General features: G+C 39.3%; 3 protein-coding genes across 3 annotated transcripts; 2 read left to right on the top strand and 1 right to left on the bottom strand.

The window, feature by feature from the left end:
• Positions 1-1,553: 1,553 nt before the first annotated feature.
• Positions 1,554-6,070, top strand: fgf8b (fibroblast growth factor 8b). Its single transcript, XM_034082624.2, has 5 exons — positions 1,554-2,262; positions 2,354-2,390; positions 2,985-3,165; positions 4,831-4,937; positions 5,212-6,070. The coding sequence occupies exons 1-5, from the start codon at positions 2,204-2,206 to the stop codon at positions 5,506-5,508; spliced, it is 681 nt and encodes a 226-aa protein (XP_033938515.1). The 5' UTR covers positions 1,554-2,203; the 3' UTR covers positions 5,509-6,070.
• A 1,651-nt stretch (positions 6,071-7,721) lies between these two features.
• On the bottom strand, positions 7,722-10,176 carry dpcd (deleted in primary ciliary dyskinesia homolog (mouse)). The gene is made up of 6 exons (XM_034092842.2): positions 10,039-10,176; positions 9,344-9,424; positions 9,113-9,237; positions 8,850-8,983; positions 8,588-8,690; positions 7,722-8,165 (listed from the first exon to the last, which is right to left on the bottom strand). Exons 1-6 carry the CDS (start codon positions 10,100-10,102, stop codon positions 8,061-8,063), a joined length of 612 nt encoding a protein of 203 aa, XP_033948733.1. The 5' UTR covers positions 10,103-10,176; the 3' UTR covers positions 7,722-8,060.
• Positions 10,177-10,357: 181 nt separating this feature from the next.
• poll (polymerase (DNA directed), lambda) lies at positions 10,358-23,550 on the top strand. The gene is made up of 9 exons (XM_034092283.1): positions 10,358-10,412; positions 11,574-11,717; positions 11,857-12,154; positions 12,737-12,854; positions 13,976-14,314; positions 14,468-14,641; positions 18,693-18,821; positions 19,402-19,570; positions 22,478-23,550. Exons 1-9 carry the CDS (start codon positions 10,397-10,399, stop codon positions 22,831-22,833), a joined length of 1,743 nt encoding a protein of 580 aa, XP_033948174.1. The 5' UTR covers positions 10,358-10,396; the 3' UTR covers positions 22,834-23,550.
• The last annotated feature ends 384 nt before the right edge of the window (positions 23,551-23,934 follow it).

The raw sequence follows: 23,934 nt of genomic DNA, 5'->3' as shown, positions 1-23,934 counted from the left end.
GGTAAGAGTCAACGTCAAGAAACGGTATTCTTTCTCAAATAATCTGATTTGAGGCTTGAATTCAGTTACTGCAGAGTGGCTCTTCTATCTGACTCAAATCGTGTACATATGATCTTGTTGCCTAAAGTTTTGATGTTTCCCCTACTGTCACAGTTTCTGAAAGACATGGTGAATTATTTCATAAGCATAAACCAGAATAGTAGAGGTGGAATACAGTGGGGATCAATATAAGATGTTCCATCCATTTGTCATAAATATATGACAGAACTTTTGCATCTTTGAGTAACACATCTGGATAAGAGCTTTAATTATTATTCAATCGATTAATTTGGACTATTTTGATAGTCAATTCATCGTTTAAAGTAAATATTTGTGAATTAAAAAAAGCAGAAAATAGTGTTTTCAGCCCCTCAAATGTTAAGATGTCCTCCTTATCTCTGTTTTATTTAATTTTAAACTGAATATCTTTGGGTTTTGGAGTTTCACATATATTTAAAGACATTGAGAAACAGGGATAGACATTTTCCACTATTAGCTGACACTTTATAGACCAAATAGATTGATTACTATAGAAAACAATTGGCCAATTAATTGATAATTAGAATAACCACAGCCCTCATTAACTAAAGTTATACAACCAGTACTTCAAAGGCAGTTAGTGTAGATCAAACCTATAATGCATTCAGAGAATTAAGCTACTTCAACATCTTCATTTATAATTCATTTCTGCTTGTGTTTGATCAAAAAAAGTGTCAACACAATTGATCAATGTAGTTTCTGCCAGGCCAGAGTTCATAGTATACCTTGTAAAGAATAATCACCTTATAATTGCATGATATAGTGCAGTATGTCTTGCTGTGAAAGTAAAGCAGACCTAGGCCAGAGACACTTTTGAAAATCAACCCAGGTTTGTGAAAAGTTATGGAAGAGTGACTGCAGTGCAAGCAGGAGAACATTTGTATCCAAGGCGAAGGCTTTAGATGTTATGTGAAAACCATTCTGTGTCATGTGTTCACATGGAATACATATTACTTACATATGTAGGATGAAAAAGTACATCAAGGTCCATCCTGAGGGACCACCAAACAACCTCTAACCTGCAGCCAGGGAATAAGTTAATGTAACTGTAGATTTTCTTAAGTACATGCCAGGGAATTTTTCCATGTGTACATGTCTGCTTATAGATGTACACTGTGATTTAACATGGATGAAGATACATGGCATGTGCATGATTTAGATGAATGTGTATAATTGTGAATACATTCAACATTTGGAAGAAGCCGAAAGCTGATTTTAAATGTGTTTGTGTGTTGGTATCTTTTCTCTTGATATCTCTTTTTCTTTTAATATACAAAATTGGAAGTTGTCATATGTTCATATTGTTGAAAAATATACATTCAGCTCATTGGTGAATGATGTGCTTGTGGATTTGTGCGCAAATACGTGCAGGCAAAGCGTTTTAATAAGTATTCAGTTTCAAATTGGCTCCAGCTCGGACGCTCCGCCTGCTCTCGCAGAGGATATTGACTTTCCCGCAAGTTAAAGTATTTAAATGTAGAGGGAGACAGATGCTGTGGACTAGAGGCGACCACAAGAAACACACGTGTGGGAAGAAGGTTGACGTTCGAGTTTTTTTCACTATCCGTGCATCTCATAGAGGGACAGCTGTAACACAATTAGGTGCAACTGCACAGCAGATCATTAAAGCCTTGTCGGTACTTGTGGGATGCATTGAACATTTTTAATGTAACCGCTTGTTTTAAGGAAACTCAAGGCGCGCATCTCACCGCTGATGCCTACAGATCCGTGCGTAAAACTAAAAATAATCGCCACTGCTCTGCCATTGAATGTCAGAGAGGATTTATTTCGACTTGATATCTTAATCAAGAGCTTCTTTACTGAAAAAAGTGATTGACACGGAGAGGATTTAATGGAGGTGGCTCGGTGACAGCGACACTTCTCCGGACTTTCAGTTTGGATTGGAACCGAGGCGCATTTAAATCTTCTGGACTTTATTAATATTTCACTAGAGAGGAGAGGGGATCCTGTATCCTGCATGGGACGTTGACAGTTTTTGGATCTCTTAATTGTCCCGGCTATCATCTTCTATGTGTCACAAGAGGGGGATAAAAACGGACCTGAAATCCCCACCAGGAGGAACTTTATTTCCGAGAGCTCCCAGCACCGAATCTGTGGAGTATTCATGAAGCAATATTTGAACTATTACAAGATGAGGCTGAGAACATCGAGGTTAGGTTATCTGTAAGTAAACATTTTCCAACATATTGTAATTGTAACTTCATTTACATTTGAACATAACGTCTAATATTCTAATTGCTTTTTCTTTTCCCAGGTTACTTCAGTTCACGGCGCTTTGCTTTTACGCACAGGTAACTCAAATTTGCACTTCAATAACAAATCATTAATGTTGCGTGAAGTTTTATAATTAAGTAGATAACAGTTAACACAGGTATGCAGGCGCCGCACTTTAGAGTCTCTACATCTGCAATAGGCTGCAATAACAATGAAAACATTTTATTATGAGTGCTATGGCAATTGGCAACAATTCAAACATCTTGAAAAGAGGTAAGCTCTGGCCCATAAAGTAATTGTTAAAACATATGTGGATGGAGAAGGGCTGAAAGGAGAAAAAAAGAAGTCAAGAAGGGGTGAAAGATCATCGGTGGTAAAAACAACCTATCAGAGCGAAATGTCATCCCCGAGGGTCCATGAAAGCATCTCGAAAAGGAAGATAGACCTACATGTCCATGTACAAATAGGCCTACATGAAAGAAGAAAAAAGAAGGAGGCCTTATTTTAAATGTGATTAATGACATAATGAACTGTGGGCCTGGGACTCGGCTTTTTGACTGGCAAGCTTTAGTCTCCTCACTCATAGTTGACTTTTTCCCCCGAGTTGTTAAGTAAAACACATTAAAAAGTAATTTTACATGTAGTGACATGTGTTTTCTATTGTCCGACAGAACACTGTGCAGTCCCCACCTAATTTCAAGCACCATGTCACCGAGCAGAGCCGGCTGTCGGACCGGATGAGCCGCAGGTTGACCCGAACCTACCAGCTGTACAGCCGAACCAGCGGGAAACACGTCCAGGTCCTGGCCAACAAGAGGGTCAACGCCAACGGAGACGACGGAGCGGTGCACGGTAAGAACAAAATACCAATGTATATTAGAAACTATTAAAAGAGATAATAATACAACTACAAATTACAAAAAACACAATTCAGTGTATATAAGATGTTACGTTTTAGTAATAGGCAGGACATGGACAGTGAATTTGCGAGAGAAGTTTTCAAAATATCGCGAGAACAATAATATTTAGCTTTAAACATTAGGCTATAGCCTAGCAAAACTCTTACCTTAAGTGGCGAACAAATACATATTCAAACATCTCTTATGCCAATTATGTAAAGCTAAACATTTTTTTCACACGTTTCTTTCTTTTAAATGTGAGATCTTTTTTGCTGTCTTTACAATGATGCAGAAACTTGTTTACTTGAAGCCCCGGTGTGCCACAGCGAGATTAACAAAACCGTTGACAGCTAAACGCCATCTTTTGTTACATTTCAATTATTTTAAACCTCAGAAAAGCAATACAAAAAGTGAACGTGTTCACTTTACAAACACGGGAATAGTTTAAATTCAATGGTGCGCGGGGTGTTGTTGAAAATAGGTATAAATTATGTCGTTCTTGGCATGCTGCTGGAAAATGTTAGAGCCAGGAGAAACCGTTTGCAATTGTAAACATCGTTAGTGACATTAGTGTTGCAACCTTTTAAGGCCTTTGAAGATGATATATTGAAGATGATGATATATGTATATAGGCCTACATTGTTGTGTTTTTGGCAGGCTATAAGTCCTCGGTACATGTAATGATGGACTTCAGGGAGATACTTTTTGCTTCAAGCAGAACAACTAGCTTAAACCTAAAGTGAGCAGAAATCCTGTCACCAAAGGAGTTTGGTGTGTCTAGCCATCTTTCCACCCCAGCCACCACCAAGATCCATCCCCTTCTCTATGCCTGCTGCCTGGTTTCTGGAGGTTCATTTTATGAGGAATTTTCATTGCTTTACAACTCAATGTATGACTCAATTTATTAGGAGCGGTGAAGTCAGCATCTTCACTTTATACCTTTTCCTCTCCTTGCCTCTCCTGTGTGCTCTTTTGTCTTTTAAACCATTCAACACACACACACACACACACACACACACACACACACACACACACACACACACACACACACACACACACACACACACACACACACACACACACACACACACACACACACACACACACACACACACACACACACACACACACACACACACACACACACACACACACACACACACAGTGGGTGTCACTTTTGTAAGTGGCCCAAATCTGACCGCTGCTCTGTGCTTGTGGCTGTGTCCCTGACCGCAGTATTCTCACTCTCCTTTCTCCACAGTCTGAGCTGCATCACAGCACAGCATTTACTGACGTTCGACAACAATCGCGCCGTGCGAAATAACTATCATTTGGTGCTTTTTTGGCAGGCTTACATGCTTTGTTAAAGGTGGCTACTGGACTATAAAAGGGTTAAGAGAGGGAATGTATATGTCATCTTCATGATACTGGTTCACTGCTCCTGAAAAACCATTAAGTGTTGACATTAAATGTTGAAGTGATGTCATTCCAGTTCATTACAGTACCCACCGTACATAAAGAATTCATTTGTCTCACACACCGTAACATCATTATCTGCATGCCTGCACCATGTCAGGACTGTGTCATCTCATTAGTTGTGATGTGTTTGTCTGCGCAGCTAAACTGGAAGTGGAGACGGACTCTTTTGGAAGTCGTGTTCGCATCAAAGGGGTGAAGACGGGATACTACATATGCATGAACAAGAGGGGGAAGCTGATCGGCAAGGTAATCTGGAATTCATAGTTTGTGTGGCTGAATATGGCTACAGCAACATCTTGAAGTATGTTTTGTTTCTTAGACATTTCCAGATTTGCAGCTTATGGCAACACATTGTTGAGAAGCATTCAAAAGCCAGAACAAATTGGATTTTGAGTTTTTCTGAACAGCCCTCTCATGGTTTCAAAGAGTATTTGATTGTCTGGAAATAAAGACGATTTTCTCATTCTGGAAGTGTTCCAACATACCTCAACTTCTCTCCCCCGTCTTTTTTCTCTCTCAGCGGAAAGGACGAGGCAAGGACTGCATCTTCACTGAGATTGTTCTGGAAAACAACTACACGGCGCTGCAGAACGCCAAGTACGAGGGCTGGTACATGGCTTTCACACGCAAGGGCCGTCCGAGGAAGGCCTCCAAGACCAAGCAGCACCAGAGGGAGGCCCACTTCATGAAGCGTCTACCCAGGGGCCACTTGCTCAGCGAAAGGAGACCGTTTGATGACCTTCCCCTCCGTGTCCCTGCGAACCCTTTAGGCAAGCGGACTAAGCATTCGCATCACCAGCGCTCAGGGGGCCGCTGAGGACTGAAGCCACTGAGTGACGAACCCGCACAAAAGAACCACTACAAGGGGAAACAAGTGCTCCCAGAGAAATTAACTTTTACAGTCAAGTGCCCATACACTTTTTGCCTCATTTTGTGGACTTTGTGTAATTCTTTGTACTGGATTGTATGTAACCATTGACTATCTAATCTGTTAGTTATTTCCAATGCAGACAGATTTTAGGACAGATTTTTACTTATAAAATCAATGGGCAGGAAAGGTACCGAAGTGCTCAACAATATTGTCTTGAATGAAAACCTCTGGTTAGAAGTAAAACCAGCTCAGCAACAAAGAATGTTTTAAAAGAGAAATTAGTACAATGAAGCTAGACACGGCAGCTATCTGTGGATTTACTTGTGGTTACAGCATCTGAGTCTCAGTCGACATGCTATCCTGCCTTAAGGAGGCCATTCTGGAGAATCTTTAACCTGTTTTTTTTTTTTCTACATATATGAATATATTTTTACTGTAAAAATGTAAATGACGTCAAATGATGGAAATATTTATTGTAGAGTGTATATTAAAACCACTAAAGAATCAATTCACAAGCTGTGCTGCTTTTCTCTTGAGTGTTTTGGGATGGAAATCATACATTGTTGGTTGCCCCCCCGAAAAAACTGTTGTTTTTTCTTCTTCTTCTTCTTCAAGCTAGAGACCCAGATAACTGAGGGGCAATATCTGTGACAGGCTACTGAATTCAATGTGCTCAGCAAGTGAGACTTGGGCCTGAATGGCCCGAGCTATGCATTAAAAGCGATGAGGTCAGCCCACCATTTTGGCCCAAACAAAGGTTACCACCATGTAGTTGCATTTCTCACGATCGCACACCGTAACCCTCTGATCAAATGGGCCCTTTGTGAAACCTCATATAAAAGGGCATGTTATACAATAGTGGGTTCGAATAATAACACGAGGAGGGGTCAGTTATCAAAAAGAAGCCAGTCACACAGGGAGGGGTTGAAGGGGTGGTGGTGGGGGGGGGGGGGTTGCGGAGAGGGAGTTGAAGGGTTGCAGCAATAGCATCGGGGCCTGTGTGGCAAAATGTGGCATCGGCTGAAAGAGGGGGAATGGCTGGGAAGAGGCATTCGGCAATGAAAGGGAGGCAGAAAAGAAACCCTCTTCCCAGAAGCAGTTGAGCATGACCATCAGAGGCCAAACGACAGGGGAGGAAGAAGACCCCGAACACAGGGACCCGGCTGCTCTCACAGTGCATGAGCTGGATGTCCAATTTGTTAGTTGGTGTTTGTTGCTGCAGGAATTTGTTTTGACTGCAGTTCAAGCTCTCAAAACTAAAGCATTGAAGTAAATAACTAAACTTCTGAATGAATGCTTGCTATTTACCCGCACAAAGTAGTATCAACACAGCACCTATTTTAAAAGAGAACAAACATTTTTTTTTCTAAAATTAGATCCCTCAAAGGAATTTGCAAAACAACAAGACAGGCTATGTTTTTTTTGTACTCTTGTTCTTTCCATCTGGAAGAAGACAAAGCACTAGTGAGAGACCTGCGGTTTTGTTTCTGCTTTTTGCACTTGCTCTCTGGGTTTAAAGTGGTACAAAAAATGCTAGGAATCACACGGTTGAAACAAACTATACTTAAAGTTATTGTCTCTTTTGAACAGCTCTGCAAACAATTGTATCCACTGTCTAAGTATTTTGTGACTGGACTGTGTTTGTATGGTCTACTGAGATAAGTAAACAAATCTAAAAATATTCTATCTGAAGGATTTGTTATCTTTAGTACATGCTGTATTATAAATAGCAATACAAAAAATCCAAAAAGCTTGTAATGCCGTGTTTATATTTGTTAGTAATATCAAATTTGATGTTACAAAGCCCTGCAACATTCCTAACTTTTGTGCATGTAGTTTGAGCTGCAGACCACAGAGTCAGACTGACCCTCTGTTGTAAAGGGGGAACAGTAACACTAGCTCGCTCTCTGACCAGACTTTCAGTAATGGCTTTCAGGGTGGGCTACTACATGCAAAGAACATGAGGGTATTCAGTTAACACAAATGGGATGTGCTGGTAACGGTGACCCCAGAACGAACAGGGATGAGGCATTGTGTGTTTTGAGTGTTTTACAAGGACATCAATGAAAGGAGGATGGTAGGTTATGTGATCCTCATCAAACTTGCTCCCTAGTAGTTTTGGGAACGAGAAGCGAAAAAAATAGACACTGTTGTGATACAATTTTTTATGTAAATTATTTTTTGCAAAAACAATAATTAGAGAAAACACTTTTGGTTCACCTAGAAAGGTAATACATCTAGTTGTGAGGGTTTAAAACACAAATATCTGGAATGTCTGCATCATATATAACCAGAAGGAGAAAATGTTAATATTAACGTAATAAATGAATCCCAATTAGGAACAGATTGACAAGGCACTGTGCAAATGCTTTCTTAATGAAGGGATCCGAGTAGAAGGAATAAATAAACGTGGGCTCACATGTGACTTGAACATGACGCAGTGAGGTTCTGCTTTAAATTCAACGCAGAATATATCCCCTCGCTCCCACAGTCCGAATTCACTGAGTTTTGCAGTCCACATCCCCTTCGTCGGTCCCCTTCAGTTTCTTCAGCTCCTTCAGTAGCTCCTGTTCCAGGGTTAAGATCTCCTTGGGTTTCTTGTACTGGACGAGAGAGAAGAACAAATTAATTACTTAAACATTCGCTCCATTTCCCTCCTGCAAATCTGTCACTGTAAATCTTTTTGCAAGAGCCTGCAAAACATAAAGAAATCATAAACAAAGAAAATATTTATGTCAAAAATGTCAGTTATTGATGTTCAAGGGGAAGGCTTGAGTTGAAAAATTTGTATCAAATACTGTATCATTCCATAAAAAGCTTTAAATAAAACACAATTAAACTTTTTTGTTCATCTACCTTTGCAAATTACTGCTGAGAATAACATCATTGGTTCCCTGCACTCAAGACTTTAGGTCAGAATAATAAGAATCAACCTTTAGTTCTTACATCTTTACATTTAAAGCAATTGGTAACACAACATTATTGGTAAAGATTCATGTGTTTGTGATTGTTGTGTAGGACTTACGCTGATAATTAAAGTGTTGTTTGCGTGAGAGAAGTTGACGGCAGAGTTTTCCAATAGCAGCTCATTGCGATCCAAATCAGGAATATTGAACTTCTTATAATACCTGGGGAGATATGGAGAGGATGTCAAACTCCTACACTCCTGTGTAAACAAATGCATTGTCAACAGTGCCATCTATAGGGAGGATACGAGGATTACATGCAACAAGTGTACAACACAGGAATGATAAGAACATATAGAAAGGGAAACCCAGTGTTTTCACTTTTTGTTTGACGTTTTAACGACGATGCATCTGTCAGACGGCTCTGCAGAAACACTGAAAACATCTTTAGGGAAGGGAAGGTTGCGGATTCTCCACTGAAAGCTGTTCTTTGTGTCTTTACGCATTAGCACAGGCTGTGGAAACAGAAACATTCAAATCCATGTTGCAGACATGACATTCACTAGTGTTTTCTCTTGAAAGATTAAAGAGAACTTATAAAGTAAAGAAGGAAGAGGATTAACTGTAGAAGAAAGAAAACCTACGTTGGAGCAGTTCTCCTTGATCACCTCCGAATCCAAAGAAGTGTCAGGGCCCGCTAGAGGCTCCCCGACCTCCACCTGCCATGGGCCCTGATCTCCGAGTGTACTTTTATGGCGCCACTTTCGTACTGTAAAGAACCAAACGTTTTTATAACATACATAAACTTATGCCATTAAAAACCAGAAGGGCAGTAGCTACATGCTTCTGTTCGAAACTCAAGATGTATTTCTCACCAATGAGCTCATCTGTTTTCAAGTCGTACTCTTCTGACATTTCTTTTCCATCTGTAAAGAGGTAGTGGATTTTCCTTTTGCCTGGAGGTGGAATTTGAAACGATTTTTCATATAAAATTACCATTTAACAACAAAACAAAACACACCAGAATACTATAATGTTAGTTTAGCACAACCTATACAACTACAGTCTGTAATAACACAACATCACATGGCATTATTGGTTAATTTTGTATAGCTGTAAAAGGAAATCAACATGGATGAATAAAAGGTACTTCAGGGAGTAATGTAAAGCGAGCAGAGATGCTAACAGGAAGCAGAACCAGACTCAAAATTAGCTAGATGCTAAAAGTACAAATGCATAACTTCTCTCTACAGGCAGTTAGAAAAGCGAGTCAAAGTGTACTTCTTTAGTCAGACACAACTTTTTCTGAAATGTTGCTACAGGCTCCTGGCGAAGGGCTTAATAAATTGTCAAAACATATTTTACAGCATGAGTTTAACGGTCTATTTCTGTTAACAACATGTGTAATCTGCTACAAGGCTAGTTGTTGTGCCACCTGGTTCTCGCAAAGTGACATTGTTGTTAGCTTGAGAGCTAGCTAGCAGACTAAATTCATGACAATGAATATAGCAATGTTGGCAAAAGCATATCTAACACTTGTGTAGCGTCGTTTTCTTTTGAAGTCCCTCACCATCGCTTATTAAAGCTGTTTTCTTTGATGATTTCAGGATATCAGTCCAGTTTTGCACAGCCATGTTTCTAAAGAGGTTTCTCGTACACAGGGCCACTTCCGGACACGACCCGTAATGTACGGGTCGTAACCATAGACTGTATAGGTCGTAACCACAGCAACTGGTAAACTAAAGACGTAAACGAGAAATTGTATTCAAATATATAAAATTATTTAATTCAACTGTTTAGTGGTAAAAGTAATTTTACTTACATGGTGTAATATAAAGACATCAAAGCATTATTGAAATAGAGATATATATATATATTCGTAAATGACCCGGAAGTGAAGCAATTGATTTGGCTGTTGTTCTGTTCGTATGGTTCCATCTGAGGGTAAGAGCCCAAATATTAGTTTTTTAAAAGCGTTTTGGAAATAAAAGTACAGTTGTATTTTTTATATATTGTAGTGAATTAAACCTGGATTTAAACATTGAGTAAAAATAACAGTTTAAACAGTTTTAATATCGATTGTTTAGGGTTAGAGCCCGATAGCACAAGCTAAATAAAGTTAGCTAACACGATTTTATCGTTAAAAAAATCTCGTGAGACATTATATTGTTATCACAGATTGATAATTAAGCCTTTTGTATTAACTGCTGTGTCAGCTAGCTGGATATCTGTACTGAGTACAAGCTGAAACTGATCCCACTGTTTTCTATTCCAGTGTGTTTAAATCATAGACTGTATATGGTTTAAATCTACTTAATGTTACTGCTACAATATATAATGTTGACAATGCAGAGCAATGTTATGCAACAAGTGTACAAGAAGTGTACTGTTCTGTCATAGATAAATGAAAGTAATTCGAGATCAACAGGCATCAATGAAAAGGCAGTCCTGCAATAGCATTTACTCATTCATTTACTTAAGCACTTCAAAACACATTTAAGGACCTACTAATGCGATTTAAATAATACATATTACTTTGAAGATGAATACTTTCATGCTTTCAAGTTTCAACACAACTGATCATGTTAATAATTACAACGTTTTGTTAATATAAATGTAACTACCCCACCTACTCCAGACAAAATTACTTCCATTTAACATAAAATGCTGCACATACATTTATGGATGTATTGTAGTATTACATAATTTAACATTAACAGGTGTGCATATACCTTTGCTACCTAGTTAATTAAGATGAAGATACATGTGCTTAGTACATTTAGATTAGGATACTTGCATTACTTCATTATGTAAATAAGAATGCACTCCATTTTAATATAGCATTCTTCCAGTGTAACATCGCTACAGTCAAATAGTAAAAACTATGGCATAAGTATCATACATTTAGCAGGCAAAAGGAGCGTTTTGCGAAGGTTTAATACTTTTATTCAGTCAATATTTCAATGTGTAACTACTGCCAACTCAGACATAGTTAACATGGTTGCTCTTTATGGTATCACACAGACTTTATTATAGGTTTGTGGATGAATTTTACTGAACGAAATTCTAAATAATAAATAAATACATCTGTTTACCATTTCACAGGCCTCTGGCACCCTCCTTCAAGAGACACAATGGAGCCTCGTCACGGTATTATGAAAGCCTTTCCCAAAGTTAAAAGAGCCAGAGTGTTACAGGGAAAGGATGCTCCCCCAGTGAAGAAGAAACCTGAAGAACATGATGTCAAAGGTTATTATTGTGTGTGTGTGCACGTGCACGTGCGTGTGTGATCTGCATTAAGGTTGTATTAGGAGAAGAAACCCCAAAGTTGAAGCCAAAAAAATTCAACATATTCCCTCTTTGAAACATGTTCCTCTTTCTGTCCCAGGAAACTGTTTTAAAGGCGTCACAGTGTACATTCTGCCTGCTGGAATAGGAAATGCCAGATGCCAGATCTTTGAAAGGCAAATTGAGCAGAATGGAGGACAGACAGAGAGAGCGCTGTCTCCCGGTGTCACCCATGTTGTTGTGGATGACAGCATGGACAGTGAAAGGGCGATGCGATTACTTAAAGTGGATTGTATGCCCTCTGGAGTCCAACTGGTGAAATGCATTTGGTTGAGCTCGTGCATCACTCAGAAACAACTGCTGGATGTTGACAGCTACAGCCTTCTTTTACCCAAGAGGTAAATCATGTTATTGTACTTTTTTAATGCAACTGCATCTTGATTTTACTATGTTTCCAGTTTATCACATACATCGTTTTTTTGCAGAAGAGAAAGCCATAAATGGGAATCCACTTTTGAATTGTACGTCACAGTTACTACTTAAAGGGAAAATTAAGCGCATAATTACATATATTTTATTTAGCTTGTAGTGCTTTGTATCAATCTAAATTGTAATATGTTAAGTTGCAGTCTTAAATTCCAGCCATAAAGATGTCTGCCTTCTCTCGAATAAAATGGAATGAATTGGCATTTGGCTTGTGGTTTTCAAAGCCCCCAAAAAATACATTTGGAAAACTCAACAATAGTTTGTCATTTAATTAATCCTGAGTGTTTTACTCAAGATAATCCACAGATCTTGTTGCGAGCAGTTTTATATAGGAACTATTTTCTTTCTATTGACCTACTCTACTACTACTGTTCGGCTGTCCCTTTCAAAATGAAGCATTTCCACAAGTCCTTTGAAATTAAACACCATACATATGTTTGAAAATGCAACGAGTTGTCAGTCTTAAAATCTCTTTTAATGTTCTCCCCACTTAGGCAATCTGAAACAAAGAATGAAAACATTGAAGAAGAGCTGCCAGATGTCCAGCCGACTGCAACCGCTATTGTTGAGCCAACGTCTGATCACAGCAAGCAAGAGGAGACTTTAGACATGGTAGGTATCCTGCTCCTGTGTACAGGTTTTGCAGTCTGTAATCATGTTGTACCATAGGGAACAAAAGCTTGACATCGAATACATAAAAACAACACGTCTGTGTTTTTTATAGTTAGAGCTGCACGATTTTGAGTAAATTATATTGAAAACATTTTCACATTTTCATTCAGTATTATAAAAAAGATCATCTTGTGATTTTCTTTTAAGGTGATATCTACCAAACACAGATTATTTTTTATTAAAAGGGCCATTTTATGGTTTTTAGGTTTTCCCTTTCCTGTAGTGTATTATATAAGTTTGTGTGCATGTAAATGGTCTGCAATGGCTAAACTACCAAAGTTCCCTCCAGAGGCCTGGAAACGCCTCTAGTATAGTCCTTTATTTCTTCCGCAACATAGTGACATCACTAGGTAACACTAAAGCTTCTATAGACTAGGGCTCCAACACATTCTACGTGATGGGCTAATGTGCGGGTCAAGTACAAAAGAGCCAGCCAGCTAACCAATCAGAGCAGACTGGGCTCTGGTTTCAGACAGAGGGTGAAAAGAGGTGCTGCAGCACAGGCAGTATGAGAAGAATAAAGAGCTTTTTGAACATTATTACATGGCTTAGTTGAATACTCGATTCTGATTGGTCAATTCAGAACACGTGATACGTTGTTAATCCAGAACAGACAGACGGCTGTCAAGCACTTATTGACCGTTGTTAAGGACGCTCACATCTGCACAAACAAGTCAGTTCGATTTAACTGTATACAGTTTGGCCGAAAAGCAAACTGCATGCCGATCTAGATCCCTCCGCTTCGCGTCGGGCTCCTGATCAGCCTGTCGGTGTTCTTTTCCCCATAATGACCGCGTCGCTGCACATTATCCCTTACTTAAAGCATGGAGACATGTCACAGTAGAGACACTAAATATGAACTTACAAATGAGCATAATAGGGTCTATTTACGTCTGTAGAATACTGTTAAGCCTTGATTTCTCTGCAGTACTACAATACTTTATTAAGAATGTTTTTGCTCACATATTTAGCATTTACCAAATATTGCACCAATTGCCATTTGGATGTTGCACTATTCCATATTGCAATTTGATAACATAACCTTCATATTTTACTCTCAGGCAGTCCTAGACACTCAAGAGGATGTGCGCGGAGAAGAAGACGGGGTCTCTCAGAGTGACCTGGAAGCTCTTATCACTGGTCAGACCCCCCAAGAGGAGACTCCTGGCCCCAGCCTGGAGCCCGCTACAGACTCTGCTGCTCAGAGCGTCGTCCCAGGGAAGTGGGTCTGTGCCCAGTCTTCTCAGTCCAAAAGTAATAACTTCAACAAGGACATCACGGACAAACTGGAAGTGCTGGCCAAGGCCTACACTCACCAGGGGGACAAGTGGAGGGCGCTGAGCTACTCCAAGGCTGTCAACGCTCTGAAGAGTTACCACAAGCCCATAACATCCTACCAGGTAGCCTGAAAGCCTTTTGTTGGTAGTGTCTGGACTGTGTGTGTAGCAAGTGCTTTTAATTTGATGAAGGGCAAGTATAAATATTATTCTAATGCACAATAGGAAGATTATTTTTTGTTAATTTTAAATCAAACCTTTTTTTATTTGTTTTAGGAGGCTTGCCAGATCCAAGGAATTGGAAAACGCATGGCCGACAAAATCGATGAGATCATGGAGAGCGGTCACCTGCGGAAGCTAGACCACCTCGGGGATGCTGTGCCAGTGTTGGAGCTTTTTACTAACATCTGGGGTGCAGGGACTAAAACTGCACAGCTGTGGTACCAACTGGTAAGACAGACATATAACCTGATTTAGAATATCTTCTTGCTGATTTATATTCCCTATATTGAAATTACTTTATTGCATATTTTGACGCGTATCTGCTGTCTGACAATTAACAAAAAATTGAAGGACATGAAGGATTAATAGAAACATTAATTTTCTAACTAAAAAGTCCCCTTAGTACTAATCTTGCTTAAAGTGGACCTATCATGCTATATTTGAATATTATAAAACGGACAAGTCAAATCAAGCAATCTGATTGGTTCTTAGCCGTGATATACTGAGCATATACCACGGGTAGAATTGTAAGTTACTTTTCACAACAAGTCAGTATCCCTCCGCGTCTGAGAAAAACAGTATACCATTGGGGTTTCATACTGGAACAAGAAAGCCGACGTGGCAGAAACCCTCCTTTTTACCCAGCGGTCCAGACATAGACATCAAATGGCAAAACATATTCAGTGTGCAGTTCCTTTGGCATTAGGGCAGGGATATCTAGATACTTTCCAAGGTTTGACATAGTGAATTGTGCTACTTTTAAAGCAGGCAACGATGTTTTCAAATCTGTAATCAAAGAGGTCCGCAAAAACACTATCGGCCAATCAGATTGCTTGATTTGACTTGTCAGTTTTATAAATATATTTACATTTCTTCCGTCAAAGCTTAAAATGGAAATATTTAAGGTTAACTTCGACCTCCGGGGTGGTCTTACTATGGAGGAGTGGATTGAGCAGTGCCTATCTCCAGAAAAAAAGCACCTAAACGACGACATGCAGAGCTACGTGAAGAGCAGGTAGACCAAGTGGAAAAGTACCACCATTCAAAAGCTTTCTGATGCGGGTCTTGAAACAAAGCAGAGAAATTATGACCGTTAGTGGCCATAGGTGCGAAAGCTCTCTCCAGAGCTACTGGAAGCCGAATCTCGGGGACCAGAGAAAGTGGAGAAATATTCTCGCCACTCCAAGCAACAGCCTAGAACAACCTCAACAAGTAACCACGTAAGCCATGCTACTGATGCTGGACAGGTTTTCAGTGGGTGCAACATACAAATGAATGTAAATAAATAGCCAAATAATGGATCAACGCTCTCTGTCTAATATGTTCGCTAGCTGTTAGTGTTGTTGCATAGCAACCACCTCACACTATGTTTCGTGCAGAAGGCAACGGAGGGACTATTTTATTTTGAACATCATTATTTACTAATAAAAAACGATTTAAATTAGAGTGTATTTCTCTTTCATATTGCCACACTTGGTAACCGTTTTAGAAAATCAATAGCTCACTTCAGGCCGTGATATATGCTCATTATATCACAGCTAAGGGGCGTGGTTCGGCCTGTCGTGAGCTTTTGCTTAAATATATTGTAGGGCCATACCTATATAAAACATGTCTGTGAAGTTTTTTTTTCAAAATACCAAACAGATCATGCATTTTAGCCATGCCTCATTTCGCTCTATTTGCTCTATTCCAGCCCTGTCTTCACAAGGGCTGATTCTGTGGTAAATGAGCTGCAGCTGACCACGCCCCCCTGCAAAGGAGGGGGGCGAGGCACGAACGTCATGTTACCATGCTGTTACCATGCCACGGCAACCTCTCATTCCCCTGATAGGTGGAGAGTTGCCCATATAGGCGGAGCTCCTCGTTTCTGACGTCAGAGAATTTTCAAATCTGTATCAGTCTGTATCAGATCCGTTGCAGCCCCATTTTTAGAGATTTGGGTATGGAGGAAAAGAGAGAGGGTTGTGTTTTCTGACACTTGGTGAGTTCCCCGACACACCAGGGACACATATTCATGTATAAAAGACGTACAAAAGTGCATTTTGCATGATAGGTCCCCTTTAAATGTTCAAGGGCATTTTTACAGGCCAAAATGTTGTCTGTTGAAATCAATAATCAGTTTGTGCAGTTTTAGACACAGTAATCGTTGTCCAGAGCAGACCAACCCCAACCGATTAGAAACCCCTTGTGAGAGTTGTTTAACATAATTTCGAAGCGATCCTTAGTGCAGTTAAAATGCAATGAGAATATACACCGACCCAATCCCTATGTTTTTGGTTTTGGCAAAACATGAAACAATCCCTTTTTTTCACAGATTTTTTTGGTTCTGCCAAAACATGGGGATTATAGGCTGCCTACGCAGGCAATTGTTGAGATCAAGACAGATTAACAACCAATGCTTGTTTGACATCTCGCCTGAAAATAACATGTAGAATATACTAAATGAAGTCCATAAAAATAGTGACGTTTGTAGACGCAGGGTTTTCACTGTTTCTGTGTATAATTTTCTAATGCAACATTTTCAACCAATAAGAAAGGCTTCTGAAAGTACATTTCCTGGTCCGCCTCCTATGTACATGCAGTGTTTCCCACAGAATTTGATACTATTTGTGGGGGCACATAGAATGTACCCCACCCCCCCGTCAAATAAGAAAATACATGCGAGTTCATGGCTACTGTAGACAACTTTGTTGTTGCTCTGTGTTGCGTTGTTAATGAGTGAAACACACCGGAGTTGAGGATCTGTGGGGTTTACTCTCCCAAAAATATAATTTACAATTTAGGTATTTAGCAGACGCCTTATTCCAAAGCGACTTACAATGACCAATTACAGGGACATTCTCCCTGGAGTAACCAAGGGCTAACTGCCTTACTCAAGGGCACACTAGTAGTGGTGTTCCAGGCAGGATTTTAACTCGCAACCTTCCGATCATCAGCCCACCTCACTATCCATTAGACCAGTGTTTTTCAAAGTGGGGGCCCGACCCCCCGGGGGGCCGCCAGGGTGCGCCAGGGGGGTCATGCAAAGTTTGAGGGAAAGGGGAATTTTTTTTTTTTCATAGTTACATTTTTTTTTTTTTGTAGATGTTATTAATAACTGCATATTTATCCATCTATGTGTCCTTTGATGCGGATCTTTTAATATATTTTTTTAATTAATATTTTATTTTTTTGTTTTTAAATCACACGACCGCCCTTCAAGCCAATCAGAATCGAGCTGCCGCTACTGAGAGTGAAACTAAGTATCTGCTCAGCTTCTGGAGCAAGTGAGAGCTAGTGAATATTTCGCTCTGCAGCTGGATGAGTGCACGGATGTAGCAAATATTGATGTTTATATATATGAATATAAATATGTTTATTGTTAATAATTACTGTTGAGTATTATATATAATATTATTAAGGCATAAGTAGCTTTCAAAAATGCTAAAAATATATGTTAATTGTTCATATTACTGTTCAAAATTATATAATATTATAAAGACAGAAATCACTTTAAAAATGCTTTAAAAATATGTTTGCTGTTGATATTACTGTTTAATATTGTGTTAAGAATGTTTATAACAGAAGACACAATGAATGTAATGAATGACAAACAAAAGCATTTTTTAGAAGAATAACTGATTATTAATACAAATATATATATTAAGAAAATGTATTCAGCTGTATGAATAATTTGTCATATTTTCCATCATAATGTACTCATCATTTAAAAAAAAAAATTGCAACAGGGGGGTCCCCGCCAGAGGATAATGCTATATGGGGTCCTTGGCATGGCAAAGTTTGGGAACCCCTGCATTAGACCACCAAAAAAAGATATATAAATTGATGTATGGGAAACACTGACATGCCCCTTGAGTATCCATTTTCTTCAGATTTGGAGTAGACAAACAGACCATGGCTTGTGAAAGCGCCCATAAGAGAACCTTAAACAAAATATAAGTTATCCTTTCTAAAATGTTTGTTAATACATGTCAGATGCATTGAATAATATATATGTTAATATAATTATCTGATTTTGTAAACTCTCAGATATCAACTGAACTATCATCCTTAAAAATATAATTTGTTGGGCTGTGAATCCCTATAAAAAACAAAAACTATGAAAAACATTTGCATTCTTCATCAAAATCATCAAGGAATTGTAGTTAGGCTGTGAACTAAAATATGTTATCATAATTAAGTGCATAACAGAGAAAAGAACGACACAGGAGACACATTTCTATTATATAACATGCTTTTTTCTTTTAAGATGGATTTAAAATGTTTTTTCCTTTTTTAGGGATTTCGCACACTGGAGGACATCCGCACAAAAGCCCACCTGAGCACCACTCAGAAAATAGGACTCAAGCACTACGATGATTTTCTGGACCGGATGCCCAGAGAAGAAGCAGCTGCCATAGAGAAAGTGGTAATGCATCTTCATCTGTCGCAATATTTACATCATCATTCTGTATAAAAGACTGAAATATGCCTGCATCTTTCACCACTTTCAGTATGTAACATGAGGTGAGGTATCTCTGAAAAAAGATTCCCCCTCTAGCCCTCAGTCATTTGGAAGGAGATGCTGGAAGTAGAAAAACAGTTGTGTCAGCTTTCCTTGACTGCTTGATAATGGGAAAACCAGACTGCTCTCACGGAGCGGAGCATCCCAAAGGGGAAAACTACTCCTTAAAAGTAGCCGCATCTTACGTTAGCCAGATACCTGTTCACTCCAGAGCGCTGAGTACAAGACTAGTTGTTTTCATATTGTATTACTCATTTTTCCTTGAAAGCTGCCAGATAGAAAGTGCACATTAGATAGATGACTAAAGCAGGTGTATTCCCTCCGGCTTGTCAAAAAAATGATGTGCTGGTTCAGCAAACCTACCTCCCAGGATAAGGCTAAAAAGCGTACTTGTAAGATTAAAGAACATATCCAAATATTTGAAAAAATCCTCCATCATACTCGGAAAGACGATAGCCTATATTCTCTGTCTTTTAATGTGCAGGTGAAGGATGCTGTCCATGCAGTAGACCCAGGCCTGTTATCGATGGCGTGTGGCTCCTACCGTCGGGGAAAAGCCACGTGTGGAGATGTTGACGTACTTATAACTCAACCTGATGGCAAATCTCACAAAGGGGTTTTCAGCAAATTGTTGCAGAGCCTCCGTGACAGTGGTAAGTTCCATCTTCTTTAGGTGTTAAGTGGCGTTTTTATATGTACAAAAGTGGTGGGGCACAAAAAACTTAGATGTCTATATATAAGCTTCTGCAGTGAGGTTCATGGCTAGAGGCACTGCCACTGACTCTTCAGGTTTACAAATATTATATTTTGACCTAAATCAAAATATAATATTATTTTCAAAAGTTTTTTTGTCTGATGCTTCAATTAATTTTAAACAGACAGTTCAACAAAAGGATACCCAAACAATTTAATTTTATCATTTAAATATTGAATTGTTCTCTCTTAGTAAGATCCCATTTTCAATAAAATTGCAGTCTTACCTTGACTGAAGATTAAGTCCATTTGCCTATCCTTCTGGACAAAAATCGCTATTACTTTTTTGTAAAAGTCCTCCTTATGTTCTTATGGACGCGTCACTGCAGCTCTCTCGTCTCCTCTTCACACACCACACTTTTCGCGGCACACGTACTTACAGCCAATCAGCTCTGAGTGATGTGAGATGACGTATGGTGGGGATGGCAGCTCGATGCCCCTATGGTCATTATTTTTTTGCCACACACATTAAATAGGAAAATACTCTGAGCATGCGCAGTGTAGTTTTTACAGTCACCATTGACTTAGACCAGGGGTGCCCAACCTTTTTTGAACCGAGAGCTACTTTTAAAGTTGCCAGTCTGCCGAGATCTACCAGTCCAAATAGAGGCGTAGCCATTACTGACAGCCTACTACCAGGTAAATACACACTTCTACTTGTATAAAACTGACCTTCGTACGATTAATACCTCATAAAATACTGCAGATCCTTTATCTTACCTCTTTCTAATCTACACACAAGTATTTAACTGAAGTTACACAACAGTGTTGTTGATACAGAGTTGGTGTTTATTCACACGTCACTACAGTGGGTAATGTTTTCAAGAAACATTGAACAGTGCTGCCACATATGACACAGGGAAAAAAGAAAAGACTCTGAACCCTTTCTTTGCCATTATATAAAAATAGTGTTGCTACAAAAGTATAAATTAGGCTTACTAATAAGACAACTCAGATCTGAAGCTACACAGGAATCTGCTGCCAAAATGCAATAAAAAAGACAAAATTAATAGAATCAAACCCTTTTTTTGTTGCATTTTAGTAGATTATAAAAAGAAATGCCTTTTAAAATAGGATGCAAGCAACACTAGTTTCTTAACCTGAATTGATAATAGACTATAATCAATTTAAGTTTGGACTTGGACAGATGGACTTTGAATTGGAATAGATACAAAAATAATCATCCTCCCACTCGGAGTGAAAATTATATATTTTGGGCTTTTTTGCTTCTGCCATAATTGCGGTCTTGTGTGTGTGCGGACTGTTGACACGGATAACGTCAGCGAACTAGTGCACTGCCCACTGCCCACCTGCCACGCCCCGACACATGGGGTCACGTCGGCCAATCACAAAGCTTGGATGCGTTCAAGTGCATTATTCTGGCACAGGAAGATTATGTTATAGGACATAATAAAACAGAATATTGTTGTTCTATTTTTAGACACATCTCATGATCGACTGGGAATCTCCCCGCGATCGACTGGTTGGGCACCCCTGACTTAGACAGTGAGAGGGAGGGGCAGGATCGGGTTTTGTCCCACATGGCTCTAAACAGCTCAATAGGCACACACTGTAGACAATAATTAGAAGAACACAGACTAACACAGCAATGTACAGACGAATCAGATGATTAAACATGATCTTAAAATATATTTTATATATATTTTAATTTATTTTTTGCATTTTGTTGTAATCATTATTTTAATACTTTCTGCTGACACTAGGTGGGGCTGTGTCAATATATAATAGGTCTCAGATATATACAAAACATGTCTCTGAAGTGTTTGGCCTCGAAATAGGGGTCTGTTACTTTAGATGAAAATAAGGAGCCTCTCCCCACCAGAGTCCTGCATCCCGATGGTACCCGATGGGTGATCCGCAAAAAAGGTGATTCGCGGGTGGTATTTTTTCAAACGCTTTTTTCCGGGTTCGGTTCTGGGTAAAACAAAGATGATGCGGGTCGGGTCGCGGGTATTGCATAATAAATATATTAAAATAATAATAATTTAGTTTAATGTTTAAATCCTCAGACTTCTCCCCCGCGGGACCGCGCATAATCATAACCTCTGCAGCGCATCAATCTGCTGCTGTGCGCGCCACATTCGAAATGGCTGAGGTGAAGCTCTCTAGTGGAGAATACAGCATTTTCAATAACACTTCCTCAAGAGCGAAATCCAACGTCTGGGAGGCTTTTGGTTCCTAGATGGAGAAAATAACCAACATCCCACGCTTTTTGAGACAAATATGCAACTGCGTGTGTTAATAATTGCACGTTTTCACTGCTCATATATAGGCTATGCGGGTTCGGGTCGGGTTGGGGATCTTGTGACGACGGGTCGGGTCGGGTTGCGGAACTAATTGGCAATATGTGCGGGTAGCGGGGCGGGTTCGGTATTGCACGTCGCGGGTGCGGGGCGAGAGCGGGTCTTGAAAATCAGACCCGTGCAGGACTCTGCTCCCCACGCCCCTCTGAGAGATATTTGGTTAAAAAGAACACAATGGTGCTCTAGGACGAGATTCAGGTGATAAGGGGGGGGTTACCTTGGTTGGTGATTGGCTAATGGTTACACAAGCCAAAACATCGTTATGACATCATAAAGTGGCCAAAATCGAATCAGCTCATTTTCAGACAGGTTTTTATATAAATGGATCAGGACTGAAACTTTCAGACTCTCTTAACGCAGAGGGGACACATGTTTATGTATAAAAGATTTTGCATAATAGATGACCTTCAAAAACCGCCTGATGTCTTTCTAAGATGTTTTCTTTCCTAAAGAGAAACCTTAATAATAAACGTTATTTCTAAGGGTTTTTGACGGATGACCTGGTGAGCCACGAGGACAACGGAGAGCAGAAGAAGTACATGGGCGTGTGCCGTTTGCCAGACCACCGCCATCGCAGGCTGGACATCATCGTCGTGCCCTACAACGAGTTTGCGTGTGCTATCATGTATTTCACTGGGTCGGCACACTTCAACCGCTCAATGAGAGCCATGGCAAAGACAAAAAGAATGAGCTTATCGGAACACTCGCTGAACAAAGATGTGGTGCGTCAGGGTAGCTTAAAGGTGTTTGGCGGCACTCCATTCACTACAAAGACAGAGAAGGATGTTTTTAGTATTTTAGGCATACCATACAGAGAGCCCCATGAAAGGGACTGGTGAGGTTTCCCCAATCACAATGTTTTGTCTGTTTTTAAAGAATAATCATGATGATGAATGATGACAAACTGCAATTATGGCCAAACAACTATTTTTAAGAATGTTTTACTGCTGAACTGATCATGCATGAGTCCTGTTTTACTTGAATAACATTTTATTCTACAGATGAATTGATACGTACCATTTAATCATAAGAACCTTTTTTCTTGCACTCAACCCTAATTGTATCTTTTCTTCCAGATTGTGTAAGGGATGTGTACCAAAGTTTTGAGATATCCATCTCTGAAACTCCTACTGACACGCCATTACAAAAAAATATTGGGAATTTTGCTCTAGCCTTTTAAAAAAATATTTTTAATTGAATTCTTAAGGAAAGTTTCTTACATTTATTATTCACAGTGTAGAAGGTAGCTGAATGAAGCTGACTAAACAGGAACACTATGAAAAATAAATGTTGCTTTGAAGTTTAATCAATGTTAAATTGTAAAACTTCTATTATTCAAGGCTGACATCAAAGGTTTTAAAGGTTAATATATAAGCAGGTTAATCAAAAAGCTATGTGCAGGGCTGGATACAACTTGAGGTGAATAGAAATATATATATATGAATATGCAAGTTGATTAAATGTGTCTTTAAAGTAATTTTAACATATATGCTTGATACTTTGTATTTAAAAAAAATTAAAAGTGGGTTATGGTAATAAACAAAGGGAATTGAAAATATATTTCTGTGTCTTGCTTAATTTTTTTCAGAACGGCACAATAGAATGTTTTATGTTTACAAGCTTTAGTCTGACAAGACAGTTCTAGCTGCAGTATTTACTGGCTTGTGTTCTGTGACATTCTATGTAACTTGACCGGCGTTTGGTACAATCAAAAACTTCTCTAGTCATTTTTACATTGAATATAGCCTCATAAGGGGGATACCACATTTAAAAAGTCATGAGGAAATACATAATTTCCCCCATAAACTGGAGAAGGGGCACCCAAAAAGACAACAAGGCCATGCACTGGAGACGCACCGGTCCCTGATTGGTCAGCCTCTCCCCAGCTGGCCTTTGCTGTCCAATCATGATTCAGTCCGCAAAACCAGTGGCGATCCACG

This window comes from Pseudochaenichthys georgianus, chromosome 1 (assembly GCF_902827115.2).
Source record: "Pseudochaenichthys georgianus chromosome 1, fPseGeo1.2, whole genome shotgun sequence".
NCBI classification, from domain to species: Eukaryota; Metazoa; Chordata; class Actinopteri; order Perciformes; family Channichthyidae; genus Pseudochaenichthys; species Pseudochaenichthys georgianus.
Note: the sequence above shows the minus strand (reverse complement) of the source record. Positions and strands in the feature narration are given on the sequence as shown.